Below are 11,943 nucleotides of genomic sequence, written 5' to 3' on the forward strand. Positions count from 1 at the left end.
TATATGTTCTCTCTCTGTCTCTGGGAGTATCATTTCAAGAGTCTGTGTGGCTTTGGGGCGAGTCTTTGGATTTGGGCAGGCCCTTCCGGGAGCAGATTGTTAGGGGCTATTGCATGGCATTGGTCACCCAAGAATCATGAGGACTCCCTATTTTGGCTCCCATGTTGACTCCGGTTTGGGCACCCCCCGGGGACCTCAGACTTCTTAGAACCCCTCCTCCCGGCTGCTCCCTGGCCTTTCCTGGAAGGATGGAAAGACAGTGAAGACAGCTCCACTCACAAGCGCGCTGTCCTGCTGTGTGGCCCTGAACAGGAATTGCACATCTCTGGCTCCTGGCTGCTTGCCTAAGAATTAGGCAGAACGTCTCCAAGGGACTCCAGCTTGGCTGGCCCAGCTTGAAGAGGCTGGTGGTACAGGGAGCCTTCTGTTTCCCTCACCGGGGGTCCTGGGGGTTCGTTCTTTTGGGCAGTGGGGGCAGAGATGGGAGCTGGGGCAAGTCGGATGATAGCTGCTCTGAGCTCCTGGAATGTCTGAAAGCGAGAAAGACCCAGCAATTAGTCACGGGAGCAATTACACTAATTGTTCCACTCCATGACTCATTGGTAGCAAGTAAATACTGATTAATTCATTACTTTGCGTGTGTGTGTGTGTGTGTGTGTGTGTGTGTGTGTGTGGTAACAGGGGTGGGGTGGAGGGCATCTCTTGGCTTGCTGCCCTGGCCTCTTGCCCCGGCTGGCCTGGGGAGGGCTGCAGAGCAGGTGGTCGAGGCTGGGGCAGGAAGCCAGGGTTGGGGTCCTCTCTCTAGCTGTGTGCAAACCCCAGAAGGGGGCCCATCAGGGGGCTGAGGACCGGCTCGCGGCGCTGGCCCGGTCCCCTTCCTGCTCCACACTCCTTTCGTGGTTCTCATGTCGGTCAGACAGTGCGAATGCTCAGGCTGTCCCTCAGATCTGCTGAACCACCGAGTTCAGTGTTCACGATATTCTGGCGTGCGGTCAGGATGGAAAGGAACCGGTTTCCAGGATGGAGTTGTCAGTTGGTCGCTGAAAGCCCCCTGTGATGGGGCTTCCCCAGCTGCAGCTCCAGCCCGCCCCTGCCCCGGGCACTAGTCCCATCTCCCAGCTCAACCCCGTTTCTTAACAGGCATTTCCTGAATACCTACTATGTGCCGAGCAAGGTCCCGCCTCCATCCATCGAGATGTAGTTCTGTAGGGCGGGCTGTCACCCAAGCAGACCCAGCTCACAATGGTGATAGGCGTGAATTCAGAACCATAGGATCCTCGGAAAGATCAGAATAGGGTGGGGCTTCTCGAAGGAAGTAGAGTGGAGGTTCGCTGGCCAAACACTGGACCATGAGGGGATGGGAAGGAAGAGTGTTCTGGGCAGAGGGAACAGCATGAGTGGACAGGAGAGACCAGGCACATTCCGGGAATAGAGAGCTGCCAGCGTGGCTGGAATCCAGCAATTGGAGGGGTGCAGAGGGACCCCGGATGAGGCTGGAGGGCGGGCATGGCCAGCCCGGGGAACACGGGCTGCACTTCCCCACCTCGTAGACTTGGCGTATTTCTTTCTCTTCCCTCTGCTGGAGATGCCTTTCTCTCTTGTTCCGTTGTTTCAGCCCCAAGCGCTAATCCCTCCAGATCCGTCTCACTTTCCTGGGGAAAGCCCTCAGGGGCAGGGACTGTGGCTTGACTTGGCTTGGAGCCAGGGTCAGAAGTGTAGCAGGGGATGGGGCCCGGCTGCCCCCTTGGAGGGGGAGGGACTCCTGCCTTGCTTGCCCCTTGTGCTGGCCGTCCTCCAGGGTTGCAGTGGGGAGGGACGGCCCCAGCTCCGGGCCTCCCCAGCTTCTGACACTGGGAGGAGTCTGGGGAACCTGCAAGGAGCCCCTCGCACCCCTCCTGAGGTGGAATTGGCTTTTGGGCCCTCAGCTGACTCGGGCATCGAGATCCTCTGGGGGTGGGGAGGTAGGCCACCATCCTGGTTTGGGGAGGACCCAGGGCCAGGGCTGGAGTCTACACTCCCTTCTCTCCCTTCCCCTCCCCAAAGTACCCAAAGTATCCCCCTCCCAAAGCCCCTCATCTCCCTAAACCCCGTGTCCGATTAATCGCATTGCCTTTGAGACTTCAATTGGGTCCCCAGCAGAGTCTGAATCTCGTCGTGTCACGTGCTCTCTGGTGACCTAGGGCAGCTGGGCGGGCCTCAGCTGCCTCCTCTGCAGAACGGGGCTGATGACCGTGGCCACGCCAAGAGTCCCGCCAGGCGTCCCGGGCACCACACACACATCCGCACGCCGTGTGCTCGCGGCACCAGTGAGGCAGGCACTGTGGGTAATGAGTACAGAGCGGTCACACATTTAGTAAGTGATGAAGGCGGGACTCATCCACTCTAGACCCCCGGTCTGCCGCCCAGCAGTTCTGCTCAGGGCGTCAGGGAGTGGTCTGGGTCCCCAGTGGGGGCAGGAAGGTGGGACTGCTGTCCTAGCCTCTGGGGGGGCAGGAGGTGGTATTCAGGCCCGCCCTGGCCCTGTTGGCCCGTGTGGTGGCCACGCCTGATGCTGTTCCTCAGTCGCTTGGCCCACGGATGTGTCTGCTGTCCCTCTGGGCACGTCCGGGCCGCAGGTGCTGAGCTCTGTGCCCGCCTCTGCCTTCCTCAGGCTCAGCGCTGGCGCAGCGAGAACTTCGAGAGGCCCGTGGACCTGGAGGGCTCTGGGGATGACGACTCCTTCCCCGATGACGAGCTGGACGACCTCTACTCGGGGTCCGGCTCGGGCTGTAAGTACCCACCTCCCCCCCCACCCCCCTCCGCCCTTGCCCTGTGCCTGGGCAGTGCTGTCTGCCTCCAGTGCCCCAGCCAAGGCTCTGGGATCACTGGGAACAAGGGCCCATGCAGGCTGGTTTCCATGGTGGGGGTGAGGGGCCGGGGTGGGGGGTGGGGTGGTCAGGCAAGGGAAGCTTCTGGGCCGCAAGCACGGGGAAGGGCAGCCTGTCCTCCCGGGGCTGTCGCCAGGGCTTTAAGACCTCAGAGCTCGGGACTCGCCGCTCCCTGCGGTTCTCTCTGCACTGTTTGCGTCTCCCTGAAGACCTCCCGCCTCTGCTGGGGAGCACGGACGCCCCTCAGTAACCCAGTTTTCAGTACTGCCCTGACCTCTTGGAGGAACTTAGTGTAGTCACTTCTCGGATCTGCAGGGGCGCGTCCTCAGCAGAAACCATTTGACTGACTCCGCTTGGGTCAGGTGGCCCCCTTCCTGTCCAGTCAGCTGTGGCCCAGGGTAGAGTTCAGGGAGTGGTGGAAAGGGGCAGACGCCTCCATCAGTGCCTGGGACAGCCCGGTTCTGTGGCCTGGGAAAGGCCAGGAGAGCAGTGTGAGGTGAGGGAGGTTGCCCCCGCACCCCTGGTTTGAATCCCGGCTTCGGCGCTTAAAACCTGTGCTACCTTCAGCCACTCTCCCCCTCTGAGTCCCTGTGTTCTCACCTGGGAATGATAGAAGAGCTATGCCTTCTTCTCAGAGCCTCTGGAAGGCTTCAGCGTAAGGTGTCAGGGTCTGGAACAGGGGAGGAGTTCTAAAAATGGTAGAAAAAAGGGGTGTGTGTTCGGGGCACCCGGCTGGCTCAGTCAGAAGAGCTGTGACTCTTGATCTCGGGGTCTTGAGTCGGAGCCCCGCTTTGGGTGTTGAGATTACTTTTTTTTTTTTTTAATTCATTTATTTATTTTGAGAGAGCGAGAGAGCGCAAGGGGGGTAGGGGCAGAGAGAGAGCGAGTGAGAGAAAATCCCCGGCAGGCTCCACGCTGTCAGCGCAGAGCCCGTTGGCGGGGCTCGAACTCACGAACTTCGAGATCATGACCTGAGCCGAAGTCGGACATTTAACCGACGGAGCCACCCGGGCGCCCCAAGATGACTTTTCTTTTTTGTTCAAAAGGGGTATGTGCTAAGATTGGGCCCTGTGAGAGGGCAAGGCGGTCTGGCGGGATGGTACGAGGTCTCTGTGCTCTGGGCCTGGCCACCCACAGTCCTCTACCTCTAGTCTCCCCGCTTTAGCCCTACTCCATGGAAGCCTCTTGCAAGTTAATCTTCGTAAAATCCATCTCTGCTGGGTCATGTCTCTACTCCTGAACCTCTCTGGCTGCTCTCCACCCCTCCTCTGGCTGATCAGGGGCCCAGGGAGTGGGCTGCACCCTCTCTCTCTCTCTGTCCCCTATTTCCTCCCGGGCCCCTTCACTTGTCCTGGCTCAGAGTCCGCCAGATTGCTCAAGCATTTCCCTGTAGGAAGGGCTCCTTCTCCTCCTTGCTGTCTTCCTGTGGCCTGTGCCTCCGGAGAAGCCCTTAAGCGCCTCATGCTCGTGGCGGGGGGTTTATCTAGGCCTGGCTTTTCCCAGAATGCCACTCCCCTGCTTCCCCCGCCCAGCTTTTAGCAAGATCTGCAGCCCGTAGGGCTTTTGTTGCCTCTGCCTGGATTTAGGCTGCCACTAGGTCCAGGCTGGGGGGTCTGGAAAAATCAGAGAAGACTTCCTGGAAGAGGTGCCCCCCTCCCCTGCCCCCACCCCCTGAGGAATTTTTGGCTAGGCAGGGAAGGCTTAGGGAACATGCACCAGCCACCAGCCAGCTGTTGACCTGTGGGCAGGCTGTGCCTTACGTCTTTCCCTCATCTTGTCCCGGGGAAATTGCATGGAGTGAGGGCTGGGATCCGCCCCATCTTGGTGGCCATTGCTTACCTGGGACCCTCCTGCCCTCACGATCAGCCAGCTCCCTAGCTCTCTCCTCTTCCCCACCCCCTCAGACTTCGAGCAGGAGTCGGGCATTGAGACGGCCATGCGGTTCAGCCCAGATGTGGCCACGGCAGTGTCCACCACACCCGCGGTGCCACCTACCATGGACATCCAGCCCGTGGGCACCCCGTTTGAAGAGCTCCCCTCCGAGCACCCCACCCCAGAGCCAGCCACCAGCCCCCCAGTGGTGACAGAGGTCCCGGAAGAGCCCAGCCAGAGAGCCACCACCGTCTCCATGCCCACGGCTACCACTGCTGCCACGACCGCGGGGGCCCTGACCGTGGCCACGGTGCCCGCCACGGTGGCCACCGCCGCCCCCAGCATCCCCGCGGCACCCCCTTCCACGGCCATCACCTCTGTCATAAGGACCACCGGTGCACAGAGGCTTCTGCCTCTTCCGCTGACCACGGCGGCCACGGCCCGGGCCACCACCCCAGCGGCGCCCTCGCCTCCCACCACGGTGGCCGTCTTGGACACAGAGGCCCCGACACCCAGGTTGGTCAGCACAGCTACCTCCAGGCCAAGGGCCCTTCCCAGGCCAGCTACCACCCAGGAGCCTGACAGCCCTGAGAAGAGCACCCTGCCCCTGGGGACCACGGCCCCTGGACCCACGGAAGTGGCTCAGGTGAGCAGTTTGGGGGAGAACAGGGAGCGAGAGCAGAGGCGGGTGGGTCGGGCCTGGGCAGGGGAGGTTGCAGCTGGACAGGGCGGGGACCAGGAGGGTCTGGAGATGGGCCAGACATGGCTAGAGAGGCTGAGGCCAGAGGGCCAAGGCTGGGGGCGTGAAACACAGGATGGGGACAGAGGTCGAGGTGGATGGGGATGGAAGGGAGACTGGCCCTGGGGCCTAGGATGTTGGGACAAGATAGGGATGGGGAAAGAATCGGGTAGAGCGTGGTTGGTGGGGGGCGGGGCAAGGGGCCTGTGCAGGGCCAGGGGGCAGGCATCCTGGAGTGAGCTCAGGAAGTCGCCGATTCTTTCTGTACGTCCCATTTCCTCACCTGTGAGAAGGAGGAAATAATAGGACGCCGACCCTAGTGTTGAGGGAATCATCCAAAGCGCCTAAAACGGGGCCTGGCAATGGTAAACCAGCCAGAAGCTTCGGTATCGTCACGGTCACCGTCATCGCCGTCGTTGTTAGTCTGAGGGTGACTGGGGCGGGGGGGGGGGGGGGGGCGGGGGGGGGGGGGGGGGGCCGAGGGAGAGGAGAGCCCTCAGCTCACGTGTGCGGCGTGCTGCCCGGGTGGCCGGCTCAGAGCTGAGCGTCCCCGTGCCCGCCCTCACCCTGGCATCCACGCTGTGGGCGGCACTGTGCCTGGTTGCAGACCAGGCCTCACCCGCGATGGCAGAGTCAGCATCTGAGCCCCGCAGTTGGCTCTAGAGAGAGGCCAGGGCATGTGTGTGTGTGGGGGGGGTGTTAGGGGTGAGGGGTGGAGGGTTGAAGGGGGGAGGATGCGGACGTCAGGACTGTGGGGGTGCATGGGATCAAGGAAGTGGGAGCAGTAGCCTGGTCCCTGCTGGGTGGGCTGGGCTAAGAGGGGAGGAGGTCGCACTGATTGGGGTTCAAAAGCCCTTTGCAGCCAGCCTCACGGAGGGAGGAGGGCCCTCAGGTGGGAGAGGTGCCTTCAGGTCCCCCTCAGCCCCTCTGACTCCCCAGCCCCGGCCAGATGCAGACCCCACCTTCAGCTCCTCTGAGCAGCTGGGGCAGCCTGGCACTTCGCAGACGCTGGCCAAGCAGGAAGGGGAAACAGTGACAGGGGATGGAGGGCGGGGCACCAGGCCCACCTCGCCCCGCTCACCCCCGAGGCACCTACATCCTTGCGCCAAACCCAGCCCTGGTCCTGCTTCCCCCTGGTGGGAGCCGCCGGGCTGGTTTCCTGGGCGCTTGCCTCCAAGGGGCATTACACTCTGCATTTGTACACTTGAACTGACCCCCGGGCTGAGGGCCTCACCCCTGCCCCAGGTACGTGGCCTGGGGACCAGGCAGCACCTGGCAGTCCCCAAACAGCAATTCGACAGCGATCTCCCAACGATCGATCGTTATTACCAAGAGGCGGCTAGAGGGGGAGGTGACAGATGGGGTGGGGATAGGATGTGGCCAGGTGAGAACGGAGGCGGTGTGGGGTGGTTACAAACACGAGACGTTGGAATTGGGTGGATCTGGATTTTAGTTCTGTTTCTACTGCTTTACTAGCTGTACGTCCTTGGCAAGTCACGTCACTTCTCTGAACCTATTTCCAGCCCTATAAATCAGGGGTAACAGTACCTCCTTCACGGGGGTGTTGTGAGGGCAAAACGCCCATGACGTGTTTAGCACAGTGCCTGGCACATAGCGAGTGCTTAGTTAAGTAAGTGTCAGACCCACTGGGAATGCGGGGTGGTTTGGGCAGAGGTGGGGGGGGGGTGCCCCATGGCAGGAGGGGCTGAGGCCTGGCTCCTAGGCTCATGCCTCCCTCCCTCCAGACCCCAACTCCGGAGTCCGTCCTGACCACGATCCGGGATGAGCCAGAGGTGCCCGTGAGCGGGGGGCCCAGCGGGGACTTTGAGCTGCCAGAGGAAGAGACCACGCAGCCAGACACAGCCAATGAGGTGGTGGCTGTGGGCGGGGCTGCAGCCGAGCCGTCACCTCCACCTGGGACGCTGCCCAAGGGTGCTGGCCCAGGCCCCAGCCTCCTGGACAATGCCATCGACCCAGGCAGCTCAGCTGCTCAGCTGCCTCAGAAGAGCATCCTAGAGCGGAAGGAGGTGCTCGTAGGTGAGGCTTGGGGCCTGGGAGGAGCCCAGAGCGAGGCAGCTGGTCGGGCCTCAGTTTGGATGTCTAGGGACCCGAGAAGAGGTCAGGGCATGGGGTTTCTAGGAGCCTAGTCTCCTAGGAAGGGAAAGCTGGGGACTCAACCCCCAGACCCTCCTTTTGTTTCCTCCTCTGACCTTCCCCTGTCCCAGGGTCTGACCCTGCCTCCATATCCTCCTTCCGGCGAGGTCTGTGAATGCCAGCCAGCGCTGCCCGTGTGAGAATTGGCCACCCCGCGCCTCAGATTCAAGGCTCTGAGCCCCCTCCCCGCCCGGGGCCCTCTGCCCTCTCCCCAGGTTCTGAGCTTGTCCCCAGCTTGTCTTTAGCCCTTGACCTCTGCCTTCTTCCTCCGCAGCTGTGATTGTAGGCGGGGTGGTGGGCGCCCTGTTCGCGGCCTTCCTGGTCACGCTGCTCATCTACCGCATGAAGAAGAAGGATGAGGGCAGCTACACACTGGAGGAGCCCAAGCAGGCCAGCGTCACGTACCAGAAGCCTGACAAGCAGGAGGAATTCTACGCCTAGCGGAGCCTAGTGGAGCCACAGTGCCTCCCGTAGCCTCAGCGTCACCCCTCCGCCTAGCCCCCGGCCCGGCCCCACCAGCCCTGGCCTGGGACTGGGCCTGGGAGGGAGTCTGGCCCCGGTTCATCTCTGCCCGCCCTCCCAGGGTCTGCCCAGACAGCCAGCCTCACGAAGATCTTACCTGAGGGACAGGGGGCACTGCCATCTGCCCTAGACTGTGCCCTTACCAGCTCATCTCTTGTCCCCCCCGCCCTCCCCACAATCAGCCTGGGGCTTCAGGACCTCGTGTCGGCCGGACAGGAGGAAGGAAGCTCCAGATTGGCTGGGAGAAGAAAGGGTGGGGCTTGAGATGGGCTCCAGGCCCCAACCTGGCCCCCCCACCAGGGCCAGCTGAAGTCTCGTTTCGGAGGCGGAGAGGCACGCAGGCTGGTTTCCAGGACGAGCGTTTGGCCAGCTCAGCCCTCGACATCATCGAGACACTGTGGCCTCTCACTACCGTCCCCGGGGCCCCTCTCTGCCCGGGAGAGACGGTACCTCTCGTCACCAGCCTGTTTTGCCCTGGCCTCTCTGGGGCGGTAGGGCCATTCTCCCCTGGCCCCTGCCCAGTGCCCACCTACCACAGGCCTCACCTCATCCCAGCGTGCCCCTAAGGAATCGACTTGCTAAGAGTGCTCTGGCAGCCACTGGTGAGGAGGGGCTGGGCTGCCTGGGCCTCCCTCCCTCTTGCAGGCGGACTCTGCACAGACACCATCTCCCACACGGTCACGCATGACATCACACACGAAGGCGACGACGCGCAACGACAAAACCTTTCGAGGTCCCGCTCACCCAGCCGGGGCAGACCTGTCACAGACACACATGCTTCCAAAGATGCTTATTCTCGCGTGTTTCTCACCCCGCGGCCCCCCCCGCCCCCCAATGCTCACAACAATGCAAGGCACTAGTCGTCGTCCCCTGATGGTGGTGACAGTGTGGCCTGCCCCTTCCTCTGTCCCCCTCCCCCCATGCACACTGTGGCACCAGGCAGGCTGTCCCCAGCTCCCGGGCTCACCGGAGAGGGTGGAGTCAGGCTGGAACAGTCAGCCCATATTGGGTCCCCAGAGTTGCCCTGCCACACTCAGTCCCTCACCACGACGCCAGCACCAACCACGCGGCCGCCGACCCCAGCATGTCAGATACGATCCCATGTGGAGGTACAGTCTCCCCCCTGCACAGCCCCGCGCTTGTGCTGCAGGGGAACCGGCGGGCCTTGCTTGCCTCTCCTGAAATAAAGTGGGGGGGGATGCTGCCACAACCCCCCCCCCAGGGCATTGCACATCGGTGGGGCCTGCTCCCCTCCCCTCCCCTCTGTAGCTCGCCGAGGGGTGAGTTCGGGGCCAGTCCCCCGCTAGCTAGGAGCCTTGCTGAGGAAGGCAGGCTGGTTCCTGGAAATGTGGAGGGGGTTTGGGTCACCCAGGACCACAAGGCCTGGCCGGGGAGGGGTGTGCGGCCTGGCTCCCGGTCTCCCTGTACCCTCTCCTGCTCTGAGCTAGGGGCTGACTCTGCCTCCCAGGACACAAGTCTCCAAAGTGCCTGCGAGGGTGGGCCCTGTCGCCTGGGCCTCCTGCACCCTCCCCGCGGCCTCACCAGGCCCACCTCGGTCCCGCCCTGGGGCCCTCCCCGTGGACACCTGCCCGCTCGCTGGCCAGACAAGCTGATGGTTCTTGAAGCAGCCCAGCCAGACACACTGCCCCAGGCCGGGAGCTGAGAGCAGGTGGGGCTGGGGGGGGGGGGGGGGCGTGTCCCAGGCCCCGGCCCACCTCCCCCTTCTGTGTTACCCTTGCGAGGGGGCCGCTTCTGTAGATATTTTAAATGTGGGGTCACAAATCTCCTTGGGGGAGGAGGGTGTGCTTGGTGGGGGCTCCTGAGGACACAGGATGTGGTCTGAGTTGGGGTTGGCTGGTGCTCACCCCCCCCACAACCTTCAGCCCAGATTAAAGTCAGGAACCCAGCTTTTATTTTTGTTCCCTTTTCTAGACTCCCTGGCAGCAGATTTCTGCAGGGTGAAGGGGGTGGGGGGTGCCCGAGGCATTGAGAGCAAGGGTCCAGGGAACTCCCACACCCTGTCTTTTCCACCATCCTGCTTCTGGGCTGGGGCTTTGTCTTTCGGACTCAGTGTCCCCCCGGGCAGGGCCTGGAGGCCTGTGAGGAGCCCAGCCGGTCCCAAACTTTGCGATGGGCAGGAGTGAGGGGAGGCACCCTGGGCCCATGATTTGTTGAAGGTGAGGCGACCTGGCCTCAGTCATCCCTGGAGTGTGGAAGGGCGAGGGGAGGAGGGACTGATGTCCCAGCAGCTCCCTGGTGGGCTGCTGTGGGGGGCCAGCAGCTCTGGTGACAAGGCCTGGGCAGGCCAAGGCTGAGAAGCCAGGGAGCATGGAGGAGAGGGGACGTGAGCCCAGGGATGGTGGGCCTGGGGTAGGAGACCCCTGCATGGGCCACATGTAGCCCATGGTGGGGCGGGGCCTGGCAAGGACGGAGGAGCTGGGCTTGGTCTGGCTGGAGTGGGCTTGGAGTGGCCCCCCCGCAGGGGTCCAGTCTGGTCCCAGCAGGCCTGACTCCCCACGTAGGGCTGGCTTCTAACTTGGGACTTGGGGCTTTGCCTCCTGGCACACGGGCCTCTTCTCTCTGTCCTTAGCGTTTGAGAGAAGGGCCCAAGGGCCTCGTTCATGGAGCCCTGGACCTGAGCCCAAGGCCCAGGCTTTATCCTCGTGGAACAACACAGTCTGACTGGCCCAAGTTCATTCCGGCCAGCCCGGCTGGGGCAGGGCAGTCCAGGAGAGAGGTCGGTTAAAAGGATGAGCTGGGGCTCCTCGGTGCAATGTGGGTGCGGGGCTCTCACTCTGCCTGGGCACGAGGTGTGATGCAAGCAGGGCCTGGGCAGATGGGTCCCCAGACACACCAGTGTGCTTAGGGAGGGTGTCCTGCAAGGCCCTGGCATTTCCTAGAAGCCGGGCAGATTCCAAAGGGGAGGGGGCTTGTGTGGCGGGAGAACCTCCCTGGGGCCTCAGCTGCCAGGGAGGGTGGCTGGGGCCTCAGGAGGTGGGGTTCGGGCCCTCGATCCAGCTGTGACTTTTAGAACCCAGGTTCTGTCTCCCTAAGGGGCCACAGGGGCGTACCTCTCCTGAAAGGTGCGTCCCCTTCAGCCCTGGAGGGGGCTGGGTGGCAACCAGGGCTGGGTGAGGCAGGTCTGCGGTCCGTGGCTTGGGGTGCTCAGGCCAGATCCCCGCCGGGGCTGGCAAAGCCATCTGTCCAGGCCTCCAGGCTGGGGCCCCGGGCACAGGAAGCAAACCTATCTTGGCCTCTCTGGTGGGGCGGGAGTGGCCACCACCTCCTGGGCTCTCCCGGATTTCTCCTGACAGCCACCACCCTGGACTTGCTTCCTCAGGCCTCCTGCCTGTAAATAGAAGCCCACGAACTGTACAGATTTACGGAGATGCCAAGACTGGGTCCTGGAGTTGCCATCTAAGGGCTGATGGGTCCAGCATCCCCCCCCCCCCCGGTGCCCACCCGGCAGCTTAGTGCACAGCGTGGCAAATACTTGTAAATACTTTTCGTAGGCAGTGTGGCTCCAGAGAGCCCCCTGAAGACAGTGTCCCTCCCGTGCGTCCTTTCTCCTGTACAGAACCCTTCTCGTACCCGGCCTGGGGTGGGTGGGAGTTTGTCCTTCCCTCCCCCAAGCCTTCCCTGCCCTTTCTCTCCCCCCCCCACCCCCATAACCTGTTTATTAACCATACCTGTCCTGAGTTCACGGCCAAATCTCTAAATAAGGAAAAGCGGAGGGAAAAGACTGGAAAAAGAGACCCAGGTGCCTGCCCCCCCCCCCCCCCCCCCCCC

The 11,943-nt window shown here is 62.7% G+C and overlaps 1 protein-coding gene across 1 annotated transcript; it reads left to right on the forward strand.

Annotated features, from left to right (window-relative positions):
* The first annotated feature begins 723 nt into the window (after positions 1-723).
* On the forward strand, positions 724-11,937 carry SDC3 (syndecan 3). Its single transcript, XM_049617640.1, has 4 exons — positions 724-2,768; positions 4,772-5,385; positions 7,224-7,515; positions 7,907-11,937. Exons 1-4 carry the CDS (start codon positions 2,549-2,551, stop codon positions 8,071-8,073), a joined length of 1,293 nt encoding a protein of 430 aa, XP_049473597.1. The 5' UTR covers positions 724-2,548; the 3' UTR covers positions 8,074-11,937.
* Positions 11,938-11,943: the final 6 nt, after the last annotated feature.

This window comes from Panthera uncia (assembly GCF_023721935.1).
Source record: "Panthera uncia isolate 11264 chromosome C1 unlocalized genomic scaffold, Puncia_PCG_1.0 HiC_scaffold_4, whole genome shotgun sequence".
Classification (NCBI taxonomy): domain Eukaryota; kingdom Metazoa; phylum Chordata; class Mammalia; order Carnivora; family Felidae; genus Panthera; species Panthera uncia.

Excerpts from the sequence above, each read along its gene's own strand:
- SDC3 (XM_049617640.1), top strand. The coding sequence starts at position 2,549 with ATGCTGTTCCTCAGTCGCTTGGCCCACGGATGTGTCTGCTGTCCCTCT. Across the intron at positions 5,386-7,223 it reads GACCCACGGAAGTGGCTCAG|ACCCCAACTCCGGAGTCCGT; the intron begins GTGAGCAGTTTG and ends CCCTCCCTCCAG. Across the intron at positions 7,516-7,906 it reads GCGGAAGGAGGTGCTCGTAG|CTGTGATTGTAGGCGGGGTG; the intron begins GTGAGGCTTGGG and ends CTTCCTCCGCAG.